The sequence below is a fragment of the Simochromis diagramma genome, unplaced genomic scaffold (assembly GCF_900408965.1).
Source record: "Simochromis diagramma unplaced genomic scaffold, fSimDia1.1 OVJJ01000802.1, whole genome shotgun sequence".
Classification (NCBI taxonomy): Eukaryota; Metazoa; Chordata; class Actinopteri; order Cichliformes; family Cichlidae; genus Simochromis; species Simochromis diagramma.
Genome location: NW_024387492.1, coordinates 13,915,302 through 13,937,382, shown reverse-complemented (window position 1 = coordinate 13,937,382; position 22,081 = coordinate 13,915,302). Strand labels below are relative to the sequence as shown.

Genomic DNA, 22,081 nt, shown 5'->3' with positions numbered 1-22,081 from the left:
ATTTGGTTAACTAAGAGACGTTTTTGATTAATGGAGCAAATTCACGTATTTCAAATAATTTTTTTCCCCTCATTTTTAATTTGAATTATGGCATTCTGTTGTAACACTTTCCCTCCACATAGAGGGACCTGGATTAGCTACAAAAGTTACATTTTAGCTGTAAACCAGAAAAAGAAACCCCAGGTAATTAAATAACAAAAACTGTCATCATCACTCTGAGCAATAAAAATGCAAACACATTGTCTCTGTATGTTTTCACATTCTGACTTAAAAGCACATTAACATGTTGGTGGAACGACTTCCCAGCTCAGCAAATCAGATTAACCGAGCAGCTTTTTTGTCCTTGTCCCACCAACAGCACAATCACTGAGCAGTAGACAGTAAATACAAAACAGCAGCTTTTGGACCAACGTGTTTGTATAACAGCACAGATGTACGCCTTATTTCTTCACATATATTCTTCATCGCACACCCTATAAAAACATCCTCAGTATTAACATACCACACACAGCTTTTATATTCTTTATTAATAAAAGTTCTACCAACATAGTAAAATAAGTTATACATCTGGCCGTCAAATTACACATTTGCTTTGAAATTTGTACGTAAAGCAAGAGCTTTGGGAAAAATAATGGTATTCCTGAAATGCTAGAAGCTAAACCTCCCTCCTGTTTCTCCATTTTAAAAAACAATTTCCACAGGAAATGACATTTTAAAAAAAAAATCTGCCCCTTTAAAAATCATAGCTATATAATTTTCTTAAAGATCAACACAAATGAAAATCTGGCATAAAATGAAGTGTTATTGCACAGGCTGTTTAGAAAAGTGGCAACCCTTTCAGCTCACATTTCAGACATAACTGATCATTCTTTAATCTGCGGGCCTCGCTGTAAGAACATTTGCATCTGGACTATGAAAATAATCATGATCTTTGTTTGTACTGGATCTGGGTTGTTATTGTGACAGGTTTAGTTAACGGGGGTGTTTGAGTCCTCTGCCATAGCTGGTGGCATATTTAAGGCTTGACCATTTCTGGCCTGGCTGAGTCCTGAGGGGCCTCCTGCTTCATGTGCAGGTCTTGTCTGGGGACGCTGTGAGCGGCTACAGAGTTCTGGAGGGCATCGGGTGCAGGCGGGCCATAAGCATCACCAGGATGTGCTGGATGAGGCGGGGGACCTAGAGGCAGGTCCACAGGTTGGCCAGGGTGGTCACGTGGTAATGGGAAGCGCATGTCAGGAGGGAAGGGTGGACGAGGTCCCATGGGCCCACGGACACCTAAACAGGAAAATCGCAGGGAAATGATGGTCACACAGACAAAAAGACCAAAGACCAGGTCTGTACTTCTTTCAGGAAATAAAGAAGCCTTTGCCTTCTTCTGCCTCAGGGTCTTCTTACACAGACTTTAGTAGCCCAAGTAGATGAACAGGGACCAGAATATATTCTGCAACTCAATTTTTTTTCTTTTCATTTTTAAATCAGCACCACATTAGCATCTGCATTTCATTTACTTGTGGACAGTCCCCTCCCTCCTATTCTGAAAGTTCAGCTACTGCTGACCAGCTCGCCCCGGCCCTTCCTGTTTCATGTTAGTCAGCCAGGATGAAAACCACAGCAGCAGATTATGTTATTTGCCATTTTTAGAAGGGAAGCATAAAGTTGGCATTATTTAATAAGAGATAAGCATTGTGTATATTCATCTCGTAAGTCAAAGGAACCCCCCAGCTGCTACAAACAGAATCTAAATCTGCCAAAAGCTGAGCTATTAGAAAGCCAGAATGCCACCTTAAACTAGTTAAAACCGAAGAGTTGGTAAGGCGAACTATATGAAAGGCTTCCCTGATCAGTTTATTATATATTTTTTAAGTCCAAGTAAGATTGGCTTGTATGACTAGAAAGTAATGGTGGCAAATGTGAGAAAATGTCATGTATAAACATTAAAAAATATATATATATATATTTGTTGTTAAAGCCGTAACTCCTCTCATCATGTGGTACACTGCACTACTTTCTGCTCATTTACCATCATGCTATTATCCGCTTTGTTTATGAATGGCTGCTCTTCATCAAATTTTAAGCATTGCAAGCGGCTACAAATGGAGTCCATTTCCGGGCTTTACCATAACACTGCCTCTACTTCAATCTATCTGGCCTCACTCAACTCCACTGTGAATCATGTCTAATAGCTTGCTGCTCTTCTTCTGCATGATGAATTGGAATCTGAATCCGAAGAATACTGAAGATGATGACAACAGACTGTCTGTTGGCAGTTCAACTGATCTAAGTATGTCCCAGAGTTTGTGTTTTACTAGAAATGACAGTTTTCCAATTCTATTTTACTAGTATTAAGCAAAGTCGTATAGATGAATTTGTCCTGTAAAGAGGCTCATGCACCTCTCAAATGGCTGAAGTCATGACAGAGAGCATCTTTAGCGTGGTTTTCAACAGCTGGGGACATCATCTCAAAGATATGTCCACTGCAATCATGAATTCATGAACTGAAACATCTTGAAATGTGTTATTTTGGACTAGAAAAATCTTTTTGATTTAATCTTTATTTGACCTTATGGACAAAAGCCATTTTTAGTTTCCTATTTGCGCGTTATTTTTTTTTTTACTTATTTCATTTTTATTCTGACGGTCCTGTTGAGTAATGTTGAAAATATATTTGATTATTTTCAAATTCATGCTTCCTGGGTCATTTTAATTTGTTGAGGGACAAGACAACATGGTGAGCCTAGAGCCTGAGGTTTGCACACAGGAAGTGGAGATAAGAGTTATGGAAATAATTGTTGACTAATCAAAGAAAAATTGGCAGCTTAGTCGACTACATAAATAAACATTAGTTACAGCCCTACTCAGTACAACTATAACATTTTAATGAACTTTTCCCATTTTGGCTAAAACTAAAATGAGAAAGTCTGGCATATAAAGAGGTCCACATCAGGTTTATATGGACCTAAAAATATAGTGTTATAAATATAACAAAAAGTTGAACATACCATGTGGAGGAGGCATCGGTCCAAAGTGATGAGGTGGAGGGGGACGGAATTGCGGTGGGAGCGGACCCCGGGGATCAATGCCTGGGCCAGGGCCTTGCCTGGGGGGAATTGCAAGTCCATTGGGGGGTCCAAACTCTCCTCCCATTGGTCCAGGCAGGGGCATACCTGGGTGTCCATTAGCTGGTAGGGGAGGACCTTGAAGAGGAGGAGGGCCAGGTGGGAGGTGATATGGGCCAGGTCGCGGTGGTCTGTAAGCTATGGGTGGTGGCAGACGGCCAGGAGGGAGCATTGGATCATAGGGTGCAGGACCAGGTGGAGGTCCGTGGACCATGGGTCCAGGTGAGTCCCTGATTGGTGATGCTATGAAGGATCCTGGACCCTGGAAAACAAACAAACATGACAATTTGAAGTGACAACTTTCATTAGAGTATAGGCTAACACTTTGTCATGCAGTGAAGTGATCCAGAAACCACACAGTGCATTTAGCCAGGGTTTAATCACATGACCACTAACCACACACCATGGTTATTTGGATTAAAAACAAGCCACTTTCATAGCATCTTGATATATGACACACATAACTCTGCAATTTTTCATAACCCCAGTATTTCCAAGACACATTTTTGAGTTGCTTTTTCTTTCAGTGCAGTGAGATGAAAAACACACTAAGCCTAAAAAAATGTTTAGTCAGCCCCAGAGAAAAAGAAGAGCCTTTGATCCCCTTCCAAATCCAAATCCAGCTTAAGGGAAGAGGATGTGGAGTGCTTCCAAACACCTTCACACCAACACCTGGACTGACAGCATCTGTACTCACTGCCTCTGGATTCTCTGTGGTGATCTCAGCCTTAGTCTCTGTTTTTATCTGTGGATCTACTGCTTGCGTCTGTTTCAGATTAGGACAAACAGTGGAAATGCAGCAGGAGCTCTAAGTCTACACATGAAAGGAGAGATGGCATCACATAAAAATGGGTTTGATATGATTAAAAAGAAACTTACAGATGCATCCAAGTTGGCTGGAGATGAGCTACGTGGGCCCATCATGTCTGAAAGAGGGGAAACAGCACTGCATTAATAACAGGTTCAAAATAAACACAAAACCTTCGAAATGCACAAACTGCAGAGGACATACCCATCCCAGAGATGTGTTTTTCAGGGTAACGACCATGGGGATCTGATGGAGGGCGAGGACCTGAGGGTAGAAAAACACAAACCTATGAATAACCAAAACTCCATGGAGCCCCTTCGCAGGGAAAACACAGCCGCAACACACAGAGTAGGAGGAAACAAAGAGACTGTACACCCTAGGAAAAAAAATAAATCAGAGGTACAAAAAAAACCCAAACCCTTGCATTTAAATGAAATCATCTTTGATTTCTAAGAATAAACTTATTCACACATACAAATTCAGCAAATCTTCTTCCACAATCTAATCTTGTTTTTAATGAAACAAAAGCAAAAGCACATTTCAACAGAAACAAGCAAATGATCCAACTGGAAGGGGAGGGAGGGGGAAAATAAGAGCTGGTACCCGAAGGAATCAGGATGCAATACACACTAGGAAAAAATATAAAAGGAAAACTTGAGGTGAGAGAGCTGAAAAGAAAAATAAAGTCAGGAGGGAAAGAGGAGAGAGATGAGGTTGTAACGGAGAGTGATGTTCCACTTGGGTAAAAAGGAAGTGGGGGAAGCAATCCACTTGGACTCACCAAACGGGTCAATTCTCCGTGCAACTGGGGCAGAAGGAGGACGCCTGGGACCCTCAATCATTATAGGTGGGGATGGTGCACCCCCACTCACAGGAGAGGGCCCGTATGAGTCACCTGTTACAATTGAACCGTCAATTTACCAAAAGAAAGGAACTGCAGCTGACAAAACAACACAAGTCATGCAATAAAGAGGGTCACTTCAGGGTCTCCAAGAAAAATCAAGCACATGAACAGGACAAATACACAATCAGAACACATATGAGGCAAAACTGGAGCCCCACTGCCCCGCAACAGAAAACAGTATCATCTTCAGTGGTTCTTCAGGATGACAGCTGAGCTGATGGAAATAAAATAGAGGGTGAGATGTGCCTGCTTACCTTGGCGAGGGCCTGCAGGCTGACCAGAGTTTGGTCTGAAGAGAGGAGCGCGGCGCTCATTGAGCTGAGAGGTGAGTACAGCCAATCTGTGAATAGGAAGAAAAACAGCTCAGATGCAGTTAAACTGGGCTGTGACTAACGGCAATTTTAATTATCTGATGAAAATGTAACAGAGCCAGTGGTGACGTCATTAAATAATTTCACAGTTTGTCTAACAACAAACAAACAATCAATAGCCTCCAATCTATTCAGCCTGAAGTCACATTAAGCAGTAATAGGAACAGCTATGATGTGAGGTAACGACTAAACATTTTCAGGCTTTCGCAACTTCCTGTATAGAAACAGCCTCATTATGAGTAACAAACAAAATTTCTGATACTCCAAAACAACAAGGAAGCTTTAACAACTGCCAAAACTCACTTTTCACGAAGCTTCGATGATTCGAGCTTCTCTTGGTTTAGAGCTCGCTCTGCATTACGAGCGTTCACCTGCAGGCAGCACAAAGAAGCAGAGTAATGCTTTAGCTCAATATTAATCTTACGCAGACTGAATAAATTATTTATCGCATCTGTAAATAAACGGTGTGGAAACATACCCAGTTTGAGTGAGTTTTGTTCTCCTGCTCTTTGATCTAAAGAAAGAAAATCCCATTCAGCCAAGATTCAGATTGGAGTAATGTTTTTATTTTGTTGGCTAATCTGAAAACGTTAAGATAAAAAACAAACAAACACACAGTCTACCTGCTCTTTGTAGACTTCCTCAGTCTTCTTCATCTGGTCCTCCATCTCATTAATGCGCTGCCTTAAAATTTTAACCTGCTCCTCAGCTTCAACAGCTTTCCCTCCAACCTCCGACAGCAGATTCTCTTTGCTGCGCCGCTCCAGCTCCTCCTTCGTTAATTTCCTGTGTGCGCAGAGAAACACAGTAACTCCCAGTCCTACAAATCACGACTGATGAGAGGTTTCACTTACTCATCATCATCATTCATGGTGTAAAGACAGCAAGTAAAATTTACAATTACAAAAATACAGAAGACTTTCAGACATTCACGACAGGAAGTAACAATTTCGAATCTGCTGAAGACTTCACTTACTGCTGCAGGGCATTTTCCTTCTGCTGATACATTTCGACCATGATTTCGTTTTTCTGCTGGAGGATCTTGAACTGGTTTTCAATGTGGCTCTTCTCACTTTTCAGGGTTGAGATTGCATGTTCAAGCTCCTGGTGTTGCTCTGTTTTAAAATAAAACAAAAAGGAGTTTAGTAGGATGCAGATACCCAACTGAATTACACAACTTCTTAACCCTTGTGTTGTCCTCGGGTCAAAAATGACCCCTAGGTGTATGGCAAACAAGTGTATGGGAATCCCGAGGACGTTAAACAAATTCACAATGTACCTTCCATTGCCTTCCTGGACTTCTCTTCATTCAGTAGTTTTGTCATGAAGCGATCCCGCTCTTCTTCAACTACAGCAAGAGTGGTCTGAACCTGTAGGGAAAAAAAAACAAGAAAATGCAATAACATTTAGAAACCGAACAATCCTCTATAAACTAAAATATAATAAGCTTTACAACATCTGTTGATATCCCACCCTAGAAACATCCATCATCTGTTTGATTCTGTTCTTTACGGCCGTCTTCTTGTCTGTAAGAGACACTAAAAGAATAACAAAACACTATATTATTAAACAGCGGTTAATGAAACTACTCGCCATATTTCATCCACACATTTATGATATCCCTTAATATTCTGATAAACTACAAACTTACCAGGTGCTACTTCACCATTGGCCAAAACTTTGGTGTCACCTTTTTGTAAATCACAAGCTTCCAGGTCAGACAGAAGTTCAGACAGCACCTGAAGTGGACATATTGTGCAAGAATGAGACAATTTAATAAATAAATAAATAAATAAATAAATAATAACAAAAATCAGGAAGAGTTATGACAGTAGTTAGTGAAAAAAAATGACCTCCACATTGTGATCTTTGAGCACCACAGAGTCCTCCAGTTCTTTCTGGGACTTCTGATAGACTTTAATCTTCTCATTAAGCTCTGTGTGTTTTTCCTCCCAGCTTTTAATGTTGACCTTCAGCTGTTAGAAGAGACAGGGTAAAAAGCATAAATTAAATCTGATTAGATATTCAGATTAATGACAATATAAAAGAGAAATATCCATATCTGTCTTACTGTTTTGTTCTCGTCCTTTAACGCAGCAAACTCTTTCTCAAGACATTTTTGTTGAACGTTTCGGGCATCTTCCCGAATCTTGGCTTCATCCAGGAGAACAGTAGTCTATGGATGAAAGAAAACAGTTTATAAGATAAATTAAAGCTAAAAGGTCACAGTAACACTACAGAGTTTGCAAAAAAAAAAAAATCCCAAAAGGATTTGTACCTTAGAGAGCGCTTCCTGAATCTTTTTCCTGTTAGCTTGTAGCTTCTCGTTTAACTTCTCTAATTTCTCAATCTGTTAAAAATAAATAAATAAATAAATAAATAATTGCAGCATGAATCAGCGAAAAGAACAACGAGCAGAAAGCAAATGAAACACTTACTCTTGTTTCATTTTGGAGAGTGTTTGCCCGCTCTTCCTCCAGTAGCTGTCCGTATTTATCCTTTTCCTCTGCCATCTGTTTATTCAATGTTTCAGCCTGTAAGACTTTACTCTGCAAACAGTAACAAAAAAAAAAAATTAACAACAACCCTTCAACAAATAACTGAGTGTCAAAGATTCAACCCAGTTACGTAAGACTAAATACATGAGAAAGAGTCTTACTGCTTACCTCTAGCTCTTGCATCTTTTTCACTGTACAACTAACAGTTTCCTTTGACTGTTTTTGATTTTCTTTCAGTTGTTCAGTCTTTTACAAAAAGAAGAAAACATGAATCAGATGTGTTTTGTTTGTTTTTGTCCAGGAGAAACTCAACAACATTTCTCTTTCTGGGGCTCACCTGTTTCTGGAGTTCAGCCATTTTGGCAAGAGCTTCATCCTTTTCCTTTTTGTGCACCTGGATTTGCTCTCTGAGTCTTTTTTCATCCACTTTTCCCATAACACAAAGCACACAATCAATGAGGCCGTACACATATGCATTTTGTCATGTTGTGCAAAAATTATAACTGAAAACTTACCGAGGTACTCTTTCTTCTTTATCTTTAAAAATAAAATTAAAAAATCTATTTTAAATCTTACAGTGTATAATATCATCCAACAATGACCTAAATATGGAAGATTTTATACTGTGTATAACTCAATCCAACGGGAGTATAACCCAGGGGGATACAAAGCCTTATTAAATCAAAGCTCATACAAATAATATTGGCATTTTACTGGCGCCAAATAAACAGAGCAGCAATATCACAACACTTACTGCCAGCACAGTCCTCCAGAAGAAGAGGGTGAAGGTCAATACTCCAACCAAAGCAGTGATGACAACAGCTTGCCAAGGACAGCCAAACAAAGTTTCTCCTGGCTTCCACTCTTCTGGCAGCAATGAAATCATCTGAAGAGACAAAAAAAAAACCCACAACCACAGCTTTAACTCTGGAGAACAAAATTAAACTGGAAACAGATGGTTAAACTAGCACTATGCAATTCAATTATATCGATTTCTAGTTACAAACACAGCTTTCAACAGTGGTGAAAAGAAGATTGAAAAAGAAATTGATTGAAAATTATTTTCATAGTGATGCTCTTATTTTGTCTTATAACTTGATTGCACTTTTCCTTTCATATTCTCATTTTGCCTATCACAACATCACTTTTTCCTCTCAGTAAAAGTTTAAGTTCAGGCTATGGCATGAATACTTTGGTTTACAAAAATGTTTTTTTTTTTTTAATTTAGCTCAAAGACACTTAATTAAAAAGAGACAAGAGAGTTACCATGTTTCAAAATGTGTCAAAATAATTATGACCATAAATCTGGCTGTAAAATAAATAAACAAAAAAGCCCAATGGAAAAACAAACTAGACAATATACAATAAAAACACTGCAGAAGCTCTGATTAAACATCAAATTAAATCTACCGTTAGACTAAGACACTGTGCATACATTTACCAAACTATGACACTTCAGTAAAGAGTCATCTGTAACTCAAATAAGCACTCATTACAACCAAGATTAGCAAGAAGAGCATCTCTGTCCCACAACGAATCTTAAGGCTGAAAGGCTACTGCAGCAGCAGAAGTGCCACTCTTGTAAGCTAGAACAGAAAACTAATGATATGACTGACATGAGCTCCGCAGGATTGGACAACAGAAAACTGGAAAACATTGCCAAGCCCCCAAGTATTTATCTAATAAAGTGGCAGCTGAGTGTATGTGATAAAGGACACAGGATCGATATAAAAACACAAAAAGATTAGTCTACACTCTCAGTTTAGTCACCAAAATAATTCTGTTGGTTATTTATTAACATAAAAATAACGTGTTTTTCTACATTGTTCTATACATACATTTTGAAGTGATGTAGCATTTCATACATTACTTGATTAGGGAGCAATTCATACTACAAGCTTTTCTCTTTCACAAGCTAGGTGGGTTTCACTTTATAGTTAAACTACCTTCATTTATGCCCAGTCATACCAAACCTGAGCATATTAGTCCAATCACAAAGAAACCTTTGAACTCCCCATGAGACAACAGTAGCAAACACATACATGCTCTCACTCCGTGGCTCTAATAAAATACAGGGATTACAGCTGCCTTAATACTAATGGCAAATATTAAAAGCCTCTCTTCAATTTACTGCTTTTCAGTTCTAAATGTTCAATACAAATTCAACAAAGGCTGGGCTGTAAGAAAAGTTAGATAGCAATGAAAAGGGCACAGGACGGTGAAATCAAATGTACAAGACCCGGTCGACTGCTGCTAATGCTAAAGGCAAGTTTGGTGAGTAGATTTAGGACAAGGGACCGTCCAAGTCATTATCCATCAGCCACCTGCTAATTAACACGTCATGGTTAACCCCACAGGCCGTGACAGCGTAAATAATAATATTCATATAGGTGTCAGTCTGGCATTTTTTTAAAATACTGTAATGAATACTTACATGTTGCAGTTCCTTCACAAGAACTACATATGTGTTCTCCGGTTCCATGACAGGCAGGGATAATGTCTCCCTCTCCATTCTCGTGTTTAAAAACAAGAACGGAACTAGCCAGATGCTAGTTTGACAGGTATCAGCTAGCTGCCTAGCACGTTAGCTATCCACAAAGTAACTGTATCGTTAAGCAAACGCTCGGTATTCAGGAGCGTTAATGTCTCCCGCGTATGAAAGACAAATAAGCGGTCGTTAGACAAATGGACAACGTAAAATAGTGGAGATAGGAGTTGGTAACAACGACTTGCTAACGGTAATTAAAGATCACCCGTCAAATCCCATTCACAGCCGTTATCGTGAAGCTACGGTCGTTAGCAGAGTTGGTGATTCTGATTATGGATAACGACTGTAGCGACCAAAAAAGGCTACACTAACTCAACAACACATTATCTGCCTGTACATGCCACAATAAGGCCATTAGCCCCAGCAGCCAGCTCAGCACCGGCTGTGTTGAACTTCAGCCTGTACCGCGACAGTCAACAAGGCAGGGGGAGGGCCGGAGGGGGCGTTCAGCGAAAACTGGAAATTTGAGTTCTCACATAATGCGCCACACTTTCAGAGCAGTAAGACCGACGTCTATGTAGGGCGACCAGAAGTGTACCCACACGATTTTAATCCTCTGTCCCACATTTTGGCTGGCTGAACAAAAGTCTCTATAGTCATGCAAGTCTCCAGCTCCCCAAAAACTATATGTGGGGAAAAGAGTTTATTCATGCGGAAAAATGTGGTATAGTGGAATGCAACATTGCATTTTTTGGTATCTATTCAACATTATACAGTATAATGTTATACTGTATAATGTATACAGTACTTTATACTGTATACAGTATAAAGTATACTATTATATAAAGTATATACAGACCCAGCTTTGCCTGCCTCAGTACTTTTAAGAGCCCCATGTAATGATTTATGAGGTGAATCTGAATACGTTTTTATGACAAATAATTGTGAGTTTTGCATTAATTGGTTAACAAATCACAAGTGCACCTTTGACTGTTTTTCCCACTTTTTGTCTTTTTTTTTGAAGCGCTGGAATTTAAATGTGCCCTCCTGGCAACCACTTTCTGTCAACCCCTGTTATTTTAAATGTGCTTAATAAATAAAAATGACTTGATAGTGAACCAAAAAGGGTTCTTATACTATACTTAAATTACTTAAATATTTTCATGTTCAGGATATATTTTTTCAGTTTCAGTAAAATTTAACACTGAAGTAAGTGTTAAATTGAGTGACATGAGAACCAATTACGGCAGAACTGGAAGAAGGAAGATGAGCGAAGTGTGGACAGGGCTGTGGGGATGCTTGAACAGACATGCTTACTGTTTGATGTAACTGAAGCGACATACTCAGAGGAGATAAACTAAAGGATCAATCCTATCACAAAAGTATTGATCAGATACCAGTACCAACGCCGGTATCTATATAATCAATATTTAGATCGATCCATCCCCTCCTATTTTCAGAGCAGCAAGACAACAGTCTGTGACGTCTGCCCCAAATATTGCGACAATGCCCTACATTTTGGCTGGCTCTACAAAAGTCCTCGCCAGTGATTCTTATAAAACAAACTTATAAACAAAACAGTGGATCATCTGCCTCCATTTCACCCTATTCCTTGAATTCTACTCTATCACACCAACCCTCTGATATCCTGCTGAGCATCTTGGTCACTTCCAATAAAATCTGAGCATCTTTAACTCTGTCATCTCCAGCTGAGGCTCCGGGGTTTTTTTTATTAGTGATGAGCATAAATGGAAAAAAGTTCATAATTGGTCCTATGGAACAGTTTTCTGTACATGCTTCCAACAGCTGTCATTGCAGTTGCTGTCTTTTCAGCTTTTCTGTCTGCTAATCATCTTTGGGTTTTAGCAGGGATGCATCCAAGTTCTCTTTGAGTTGTTTTGTTCTGACACAAGTCCATTTTTGTAAATTAGAGTCATTTAAAATGCGGGACACTGTCTCGATATAAAAATGCTGTACAGTCTCACACTCCTGATGACACTAGTCTCACAAGAAACATTTTGGTTTAAAAATTGATGAGCTGAACTATGAATGCTTCCTTGCTGAAAGTACTTTCATGCTTTCAGCTGTTCCCTTATTTCCCAAGACGTTGCCACACAGGAGGGAACCACATGTTGATTTGTTACAGATACTACACCGGATGCCCTTCCCACTAGCTTGTGACCCCTGAGGATAGCTTTGTGTCTCCTCCCAGTCTTGAAACAGTGATCTTATGATCCATTCGCTCTTTGAATGCCTCCCTACTAAAATCCCCAAATTATTACCACAGAGATAAGAGGTGGAAATTTTAACAGTTACAGTGATGCAAACAGGAAATGCAAGACTGCACAAAGACTGCCACATAGAACCATAAAAAAATTCAATTTCTCTTTATGTCTATTCTATAGTAATTGAGTTTAACTAAATTACAGTAAATCAAAGTTTATTTGTGATTGACCTGATCAATGCCAAACCTGTAACCTGCACAGTATTGTGTGTATTCATGTTTTAATTTAGATCAAAATCCCTCTCAGCACTGGCAACACGTCCCACAGAGTCTTCGCAAACAAACCCCTTTCATCACATTTAGTTTGCCCGGATCTGGTTACCCTAGCAACATAAAATATGGTGCGGAACGATATCAGAGAGGCCAGTACTTTGCTGGACTGTGTACTGCTCATTTACGAGTAATATTTCTAAGCCACTCTAAGTTCAAATAAAATAGAAAATTTTGGTAGGGATGGGAAGCTCGAAACAGACGTTTCGACACTGTGTCAAGCCTCCGAAGCCGAGATGTTTTGAAAATCTGTTCTGAAGCGTGGTTCAAATGTTTTGGGTTTTGCTGGAGGTGCCAAGCTGTCGTGGCTGTTGTTCTTCCGCGTGATAACGAGGCCTCTGTATGTTAAATGAGTAAATTGTTTCTTCAGACTTCAATCATCCAATCTAATAAACCACGCCAAAAAGAGTCAATAGCAGCATACTCAAGTATAGTATGTAGTATGTCCCTATGAACTATGAGTGATGTTAGGATGTCCTGGGATAGTGTTAAAAAGTATATAATAAGTTTTTTCTTTCCTACTTTCTTTAAAGAAGCCATCAAGGGAACATTTGTTTATTCATTTTTCTGTGCGGCACTCAAACCAGCAACAGATATTCAGCATACGCAGACAGAGGAGATGATAGAGAACTAATTTCCTAGTTTAACTTGTTCCTTAAAAATCTGCATGTTTGTGCTTCTTCCCTGCACATGACAGAGAAAGATCAGAAAAATCTGACATTATTTTGACGTTTTTATTGTCAGATCATCGAGACTGATTACAGATTTAGATTAATTTGGATGTTGCTGAAATATTTCACAAATTAGATTAGTGAATTAGATTAGTGGTGAATCTAATGTATACAGGATGTGGTGTATGCAATGGTGGTACACTCACCACAGTGGTCCACTCTGCAGTTTTATTCGTGATCACTGCAAGGATGCAGCCCATGTAAACAAGCCCTGTTGAGAATAACCCCACTTCTTCTTCGTGCACTTCGGACACTGGTTCCATGGAGTCCATAGACCCTTATCAAACAGAATTTAACAGTTAGTAAGTCTGTTTGTTATTGCTGGATTATGTAAAGCTCTTCTATTACAGAATATAGTTAAGTATCAACATAAAGGCAAAACCATATGCAACTAATATAGTGTAACTTTAATATGATAAAACCAGAGGAAGCTTAATGTGACTGATTTTCTGACCTCAAGATTATCCTATTTTATTGTAGCCAAAGTCCAAAATTCTCAGAATGCGTTTACATGTTCTAAATATTTCACAAAAGCAATGATATTTTAATAATGGATTGCATTTATATAGCGCTTTTCGAGACCCTCAAAGCGCTTTACAATTCCACTATTCATTCACTCTCACACACTGGTGGAGGCAAGCTACAGTCGTAGCCACAGCTGCCCTGGGGCAGACTGACAGAAGCGAGCACCAGTAGGCGGCAGGTGAAGTGTCTTGCCCAAGGACACAACGACGAGACCGGCAACCTTCCGGTTACAAGACGAACTGCCAACTCTTTGAGCCATGATCGCCCCATTTTATTAGGAATCAAACATTTCTGCTCCTTTTTTGTGACCATGGCACACTAAGGTTCAAGGCACAATTTCAATGGGGAACCTGTATTACTATTTACACCACACAGCCTCTATGTAATCTTACATATTATAACTGTTGGTGGAAACCTGCAATTTAATTCCATTACACCATTGCTCTAAAGACATTACCAACCTGAGGGTGAGTGTTCAACCTCAACACCAAGGCCCATGTCGAAGGCATTTTCCAGGGTGGCTTGAGGCACCTTTTGCATCTCATCAGATGTGCTGAAGCTCAGCGGATTGTCTTTGTTTTTATTAAAGTGTCCACCATCTTCCTCCACGCTAACGTCCGGTCTAACCAGCTGTTCCTCTTCAACCTCAGCTGGCTTTTCTTCAGGATCCGTTATTGTCAGGTTGTCATCGCTCTCGGCCTTTGGTATTTTGTCCAATTCTTCCTCAGCAATGTGTGGCACATCTTCTTTAACATTCAATTCCTGTTCATCTGAGATGGAAACATAGGGGAAAACCCCAATAATGCTTAACTTTAAGATTAAACATTTTAAATCTAGAACTAGCCTCTAGATTGCATGACATCTGCAGAGCAAAGACAAATTCATTATCATGAAAATCCATTTTGGCTTTGTGAAAAAAGAATTATTCAAGTGAAATGCATTAGTAATATGAAATATAGTTATTTTTAACATTACAAGAAAGGGTTAGAGTTATTCTGAAATTCTAATCTCTTATGGATTTTCATAAACCCTTTCCTATGTCAACTCTCAAGATAAAGAAACACATTATGTCTCTTCACTATCAGCATGCAGCTGAGCTGTCCTTGTGGCCCACTGAAGAGCCAAAATACCCAGCGCCATCACTGGACAGTCACGTTATCAGTCTCCTAAAAGATTGACTTAGACTAATGTGTTTTCAGACCTCCTCAAATAGAAGTACATCAACAAATAGATAGGGATAACCCCAGAAAATCCACTACGGTGACCATCTGCTTAATGCTTAAGCTATACCTAAATTGGTATATTGAGTGAAAATGAAACCATCCATCCATCCATCTGCTTATCCTTTTCAGGGTCGCGGGGGGCGCTGGAGCCTATCCCAGCTGTCATAGGGCAAGAGGCGGGGTACACCCTGGACAGGTCGCCAGTCTGTCGCAGGGCTAACACATAGACATAGACAACCATTCGCACTCACATTCACATTTACACCTAATGGCAATTTGGATTATCCAATTAACCTATCCCCACAAGCTGCATGCCTTTGGACGGTGGGAGGAAGCCGGAGTACCCGGAGGGAACCCACGCAAACACGGGGAGAACATGCAAACTCTACACAGAAAGACCCCTGCCTGATGGGGGAATTGAACTCAGACCTTCTTGCTGTGCGGCAACAGTACAAACCACCGTGCCACCGTGCTGCCCAAAAATGAAACCATTGGTTCAGAAAAACAAAACAGCAAACAAAGTGAGAGAAAAGATAAAGTTTGGAATAGTTTCTCCTCTGTTATTGTTGTAAAATAGCTTTAAGAGTGTTTTTTCTGGATTGGAGTTTGAATAAAATAAGCAATTTGAGGTAAGTTCACTAAACTCTTGGGCCTTTTTGCTATTTTTTTACCTTTTAAAAAGTAATTTCTTTAATTTTCTGTAATGAAATTATGAACATTTCCTTTTAATTTAGGTCAGAGTCTTATATCACTGTGTTCACTGATAGTCAACATATCTAAAATTTCACCTCAAAAAAGTTGATTTGACTAGCTGACTACACTAAAAAAACCTAGGGGGAAGTTTCTGATGTCAAAGAGAATGAGAAGAAAACATGTTTTTCTTTCCCTTTGTGACCACAATTAATTGTTGTTAGGATGGTAAGAAAAGCAGGAAATCCTATCTCAACGGCTCCATTACTGTTGGGTGTGAACTGAACTCCCTTTTAGAGTGATGACGACACTATCTATTTATCTGGAAACAAGATGCTGGATATCTGCTTCGTCACAGTATCAAATTCTGCATTCACTTTGATTATAAACTGATGCAATGAACATATTTAATAGCACAACTGTCAGTGTTTAAAGCAGAATAAGCAACCACAGAGACGTGTAAGCCTTTATGTACTCAAGATACTTCAAATAATACAGATCAAACCCACCTTTCTCAGTGTCTGATGACAGTTCTAGTGCTAAAGGCGTGCTGTCACTGGCTGTTGAATATTTTTGCCGCAGGCTGAAAGCCAGCTCCTGAAAGTCGTCCAGTATTTCTGTTTCTTCGTCCAAATTACTTGTGTCCGTATGGTGATCATAGTCGTGTTTAGTGTCCCGGCTATCAAGCATCTTCTCAATCTCGTCCAAGATAGTGTTCTCAGAGGCTTCCAAGATGCCTTCAAGCGCATTTTCAACATCCTCTGTAGTACCCGTCTGTGACTGACGGGTAGCCTGAAACTCTATGTCCAGATCCATGAACATGGCCTCCAGTTTGAAGAGATTTTTTAGACCCAGAAGCTTTTGGACCTGCTCCATCTTCTCCTCTGTGAAGTGATCCCACAGCAGAGTCAGTCTCATTACGCTTTCGCTGTATTCTGGCTCTGGAGGTGACACGGTAGGTGGACTTGTTTCAGACAAGGTTTTCTCTGACTGCGAGAACAAAAGCGCGTTTTCATCTTCAAGTAATTCTTCTCTCTCTTCATTGTTCCCCTCCTCCGCATCTGGAGTCTCATCTTCTTCCATCATCTCCCTTGTATGTAGTGCATCCTGAATCTCTGGCTCATCAACAGGTAATTCTGCTTGACTGTTATTACTTCCTAAATCTGTCATTGAATCATCAGGTATCTGATTAGGCAGGCTGTCATTTACTACGTTATCATCATCTCTGAGGTCTGAGTCACTGGACCTCTCATTAGTGGACAAGTCGAGGTGTTTTTCACTTTCGGTCATGTTTTCTTTTTCATCCACTGCACTGTCTAATTCCTGCTCTGCAGCAGTAATACTGTCTGGTATTGCTGCCTTATCCTCAGTGACATCTGGATCTTTGTGCACCTCCTGCTCATCTTTGTCTTCAGTGATCTCTGAATCCTTGGGCACCTCCTGCTCGTCTTTGTCTTCAGTGATCTCTGAATCCTTGGGCACCTCCTGCTCGTCTTTGTCTTCAGTGATCTCTGAATCCTTGGGCACCTCCTGCTCGTCTTTGTCTTCAGCAATCTCTGAATCCTTGGGCACCTCCTGCTCGTCTTTGTCTTCAGTGGCTTCATGTGTGGTTTTTATATGTGTTACTTCAGCCTCATGGTTGTCTAAATTATTATCTTGTGGCAGTGGCTCCGTGGATATTCTCATCCCCTCTGTTAGATGCTCTATTTGATCCTCTGCTGATTTTTTGGTTTCATCCTGAGCTTCCTTACGTCCAGTGACTTCTACATCATTTTCATTCTTATCAGACAAAACTTTCTCTGAGTCACTGGTGCTTTCATTCACATCAGAATTATCAGATGTAGAATTCAAAGAATCTTGAAGAACTGGCTCCATGTTCTCTGGGTCCTCTGGGGATTTTACCAAGAGTGATTCATCATGGGTTTTTACATCCTCTTCCTCCTCGTCTTCCTCGTCCTCATCTTCCTCTTCATTCACTTTTTTTGCTGTCATGTCTACTCCAGTGACAGCTGAAAACACAGCGTCTCCGAGTGATGTCCACATATTCTTCTCCTCTGCTGTCTTTGGTCTATCCTCAGGTGTCAATGGCAGACTTTCAGGATTTTTAGGAGACTCCGGTGTTGGAGTGTTAGAGGATTCTCCTGAAAAAGACAGCAGTGGAGTTTCCTCTTTAGTATCACTATTATTTTCGGGCTGATCTTCCACATCCTCACTGTCGTCTTCTGGATTTGGTGTAACTTTCTTGGTGCTTTCTTCATCTGTTACAACAGCATCAAAAGTTGTCCCAAGGGTAGTTTTTAACTTAGGGATTGGCACTCGCTCATCATCATCTTCCTCTTCTTCTGAATTCACTTCTTGTGTGGTTATGTCTACTCCAGTGACAGCTGAAAACACAGCATCTCCGAGTGATGTCCACACGTTCTTCTCCTCTGCTGTCTTTGGTTTATCCTCAGGTGTCGCTGGTGGAGTTTCAGGCTTTTTAATAGAGTCAGATGCTGGAGTGTTGACGGATTCTTCTGAAAAACACAGCAGTGGAGTTTCCTCTTTAGTATCACTATTATTTTCGGGATGATCTTCCACATCTTCACTGTCCTCCTCTGTATACGGGGTAACTTTCTTGGTGGTGTCTTCATCTGTGATCACAGCATCGAAAGTTGTCCCAAGGGTCGTTTTTAACTTGGGGATTTCCACAGATGGTTGAGTGTTGATGGAGTCTTCTGAAAAAGAGAACAGTGGAGTTTCTTCTTTAACATTAGTGCCACTTTCTGGATGGTTTTCCACGTCTACACTCTCCTCCTCTTCTTCATAAGGGGTAATTTTCTCGGTGATTTCTTCATCGGTGACGATGGCATCAAAAGTTGAACCAATGGTCGTTTTCAACTCAGGGATTTGAACTCCTTCAGAAGACGAGACTGGTTCGCTTTCTGAAACAAAATCATCTTTGGGCACAGACTCCACTTCCGATTTTGCGGGTGTATCTTTGGTTTCACTCTTTTCTGACAAGTTTTCAGGGACAGACTCTGGTACATGTTTTTCTTTAACCTCTTCAGCTTCTGTAGCATCACGTGCAACTTCTGCATTGGACTCCATTGTGTTTTGTAAAAGTGGTTCAGCTGGCTGATCAAGAACGGCTGAAGAGGCACTTTGATCATCAGGGGCTTTATGAAGCTCCTCCAAGTTATCATGATGCTCAGTTTGTTTTTCACTCTGAGCTACTTCTTCTCCTGTTTCTATTGCTTCTGCTGCTTGGACTTGGTAAGATGTTTTGTTGTTTTCGCTATCATTCTCCTCTGCTGACAAGCCAAGGAGCAAATCTACATCATAATTATCAAACTTGTCAAATCCAGTGTCAAAACAGACAAAATCTGTTTCCTGAGAAGAGATTAAAAAAAAATTAAAAATTACATCTTACTATCTGTGGTAGTCACACGTGGATTATCTTCTTATATATTTCCATACCTCAGCTGGAACTTCATATTCGTTATCAGTATAAATGTGGTTAACTGCCAGAAGGTCTTTTGGGAAATAGCCAAAGTGGCTTCCAACCTATTGCGAGAGAACATGTTCAGGATTTTAACTACACAAATTAAATCCAGAGCTCAATAAATATGTGCTATAGTATACTTACACTTCCGGCCCATATGTCAGGCCTTCTTCCGGACAGCTTGTAATATACATAGATGGTTTCAGATTTCTTGAAAGACAAGAACCGACAATCAGGTCCTGAGAAATCATTCACAGCTTTCCCCCGACACAGCAGCACTGAAAAAAACAAAACAAAAAACAAAGGGTAAGAATGACTTATTCAAAGATTTTATTTGTTTTGGGCTTAGTTCAAGTCACCTCACACCAAGAAGCTGAGTTTGAATCCACTGCAGGCTAAGGCCGCTGTGTGGTGCTTTCATATTGTCCGGTGAGTTTTCTAGAAACTACTTCCTGATGACAGAAACCCCCAGGTTTATTTGCGTCGCAGGCTAGAATTGAACCAGCAATCTTTTGCTTGACAAGCCAACATGTAAACCACTTGGTGATTCTATATTGGCCATAAGTGTGAATGGTTCGTCAGGCCTCCGATAGACCATCTGGAATGGACTGCACCCCAAATATGACCCTGAATTGGATATGCAGAAGAAACTGGATGGATGGGTTCTTGGATGCACCAGATGTAAAACACCGGGCTAAAGCTGATGTTTATACTAAGCATTCGACCCTTAGCTGAAACCAGTCATTTTGGTTTGTTGTCATTTCCTACAGCCTGTTGTGTCAGAGAAACAAAGACATCTTAACATAAACAATAACTAATACTTACAGCTGAATGTGCATATCAGTCAACAAGAGGGATGATAGCATACAGGGTCAGTAATTCTTGTACTTATCTGTCGGCAGTTTTCTCCTGTTATGTTGTTAGGTATTTATTCCACACATCTCACTGGACAATTACATTTTAATTACAACATACTTAACTGATGTAAAGCTAAATAACAGAAATGTATGTTGCCACTTTAACAACACGTGCATTAGAAAAATAAGTCCAAAACTGATGCACAAAAAGCAGAAAAGGTGAAGCTTTAACTATGATTCAAGTATTAGCTACTAACCACTGTCTTAAATTTTGTATTTCACTCAGACTTCTTTCTGAGTGGCTGAGTTTCAGCTCTGACTTGTGTTTTATGAGTTACAGTGTGTGATATTTACTGTTTTATGAGTCAAAATTAGCTAGCCCTGATGATAAGTCAACAATAAAAAATACGTTCTTATCACCTATAGATGACTTTGCGGTTGTGGTTAACAATTGCTAAATGAATATTCTGTATTGTAAGTAAAACTGCTGCGTGTCCTTTATTAAGTCTTGCACTGAATGTAGAGGTTAAGAGTCAGGAGGCAGGGTAAAAATGTAAACTTTGCTAGCTAGAAGCGTTACAGAAGCATATTGATTTGTGGCAAAGCAGCCCAATCCCACAAATCCACATGAGAGTGAGGCAAATGTGGATGAACACTATAAACACCGTGGCTTTAACTTCACCTATCACCTTTACCCCGAACATTAGCAGAGCGAGCCGGCCGGTGGCTAATTAGCTGCTAACCTTAGCTTCCACTATCCGGGAGCGAGGCAGGCCGAAGCTGACAGGCACCCAGCCAACATGGGCTGCATCGAAACCAGTAATCCTACCCAGCCAAATGATTAATGTTAATGTTTGCTTGTCCTGTTTTCACTGGGCATCACACAGGTAAACAGCATCACAACAATTGCAAGAGGAGATCAAGGTCGCAAATATCGACCGGCAACAGGTCAAGAGATAACGGCAGTTTATGGCTGTAGTATCGGGATGGTGCGAAGACGCATCAGAGAAGCCCCCTTGAGATAATAGTTGGAAAGCCAGCGGACTTACTGCTGCACTCCTTATCGGCGCATCTCTTAATGTCGGAGAACCTTCTCTCCAGGGCTGCGGCTGACATAAAGTTAAATAAAAGTAATAAAAAGCCCTGTCGGTAAACGTGTTTTGCTGCCATGCTGGCAGTTTCTGTTGACTGGATTGACTCCGCTGCTGCTGCTGGAGCATGAGCACTGGGCAGCAGGAGCCGACACGTCAGCACAGCAGATCCGGCTGGGTGTAGGCTCAGGATCGCTTTTCACAGGATGCATGATTGGATGTGTCTGCTTCATGTGGCCGTGGTGGGGGAAAAAACAACACCAAAAAAAAAAAAAAAAGAAAAGAAAAAATGAAGCAGATGCAGTCATAAATGAGGCTTATCATTTAGTCTAGTGCATGTGCATATTTTCCTCCGAATTTAAAAAAAGGGTTTCCTTATCATGCATACTTGTTGAAAGACAACCAAAAATGGTATATGAATAACTAATGCATAAATGCTTTTGATTTATCGTTTAGCACGAAATGACCGTCATAAAAAGTTAACTGATGTGCCTCAGTTAACTTTGCATATGTGCGCTTAGGAGCAGTATCTGTGCTGTGATTAATGAGGATGATCCTGCATTGCAGTTGTGCTTTACACTTTATTGCCGGCTGGGAAAATCATGTACATCACTGCTTTGTGTATGCTGAATATCTCTGTAGTAGTTGTTTTTTTTGTTGTTGTTGTTTTTGGGTTTTTTTTGTTAATATACAAATATATCTGCTGTGGATTGCTCCTTCATATTGGTGTCTTGATAACTT

General features: G+C 40.2%; 1 protein-coding gene across 2 annotated transcripts; it reads right to left on the bottom strand.

The window, feature by feature from the left end:
- Window positions 1–48: 48 nt before the first annotated feature.
- Window positions 49–21,496, bottom strand: mia3 (MIA SH3 domain ER export factor 3). Of its 2 annotated transcripts, XM_040018225.1 has the most exons (28): window positions 21,299–21,496; window positions 19,537–19,670; window positions 19,368–19,454; window positions 16,418–19,280; window positions 14,457–14,765; window positions 13,617–13,747; window positions 8,452–8,583; window positions 8,213–8,234; window positions 8,035–8,123; window positions 7,866–7,943; window positions 7,638–7,748; window positions 7,478–7,549; window positions 7,271–7,375; window positions 7,053–7,175; window positions 6,851–6,938; window positions 6,673–6,737; window positions 6,479–6,569; window positions 6,176–6,314; window positions 5,823–5,985; window positions 5,678–5,713; window positions 5,503–5,570; window positions 5,083–5,168; window positions 4,706–4,819; window positions 4,129–4,188; window positions 3,996–4,042; window positions 3,814–3,882; window positions 3,000–3,378; window positions 49–1,275 (listed from the first exon to the last, which is right to left on the bottom strand). In XM_040018225.1, exons 1-28 carry the CDS (start codon window positions 21,417–21,419, stop codon window positions 1,016–1,018), a joined length of 6,042 nt encoding a protein of 2,013 aa, XP_039874159.1. In that variant the 5' UTR covers window positions 21,420–21,496; the 3' UTR covers window positions 49–1,015. The 2 variants fall into 2 exon arrangements, with proteins under 2 accessions (XP_039874159.1, XP_039874160.1); XM_040018226.1 differs by lacking the exon at window positions 3,814–3,882.
- Between the last annotated feature and the right edge of the window lie 585 nt (window positions 21,497–22,081).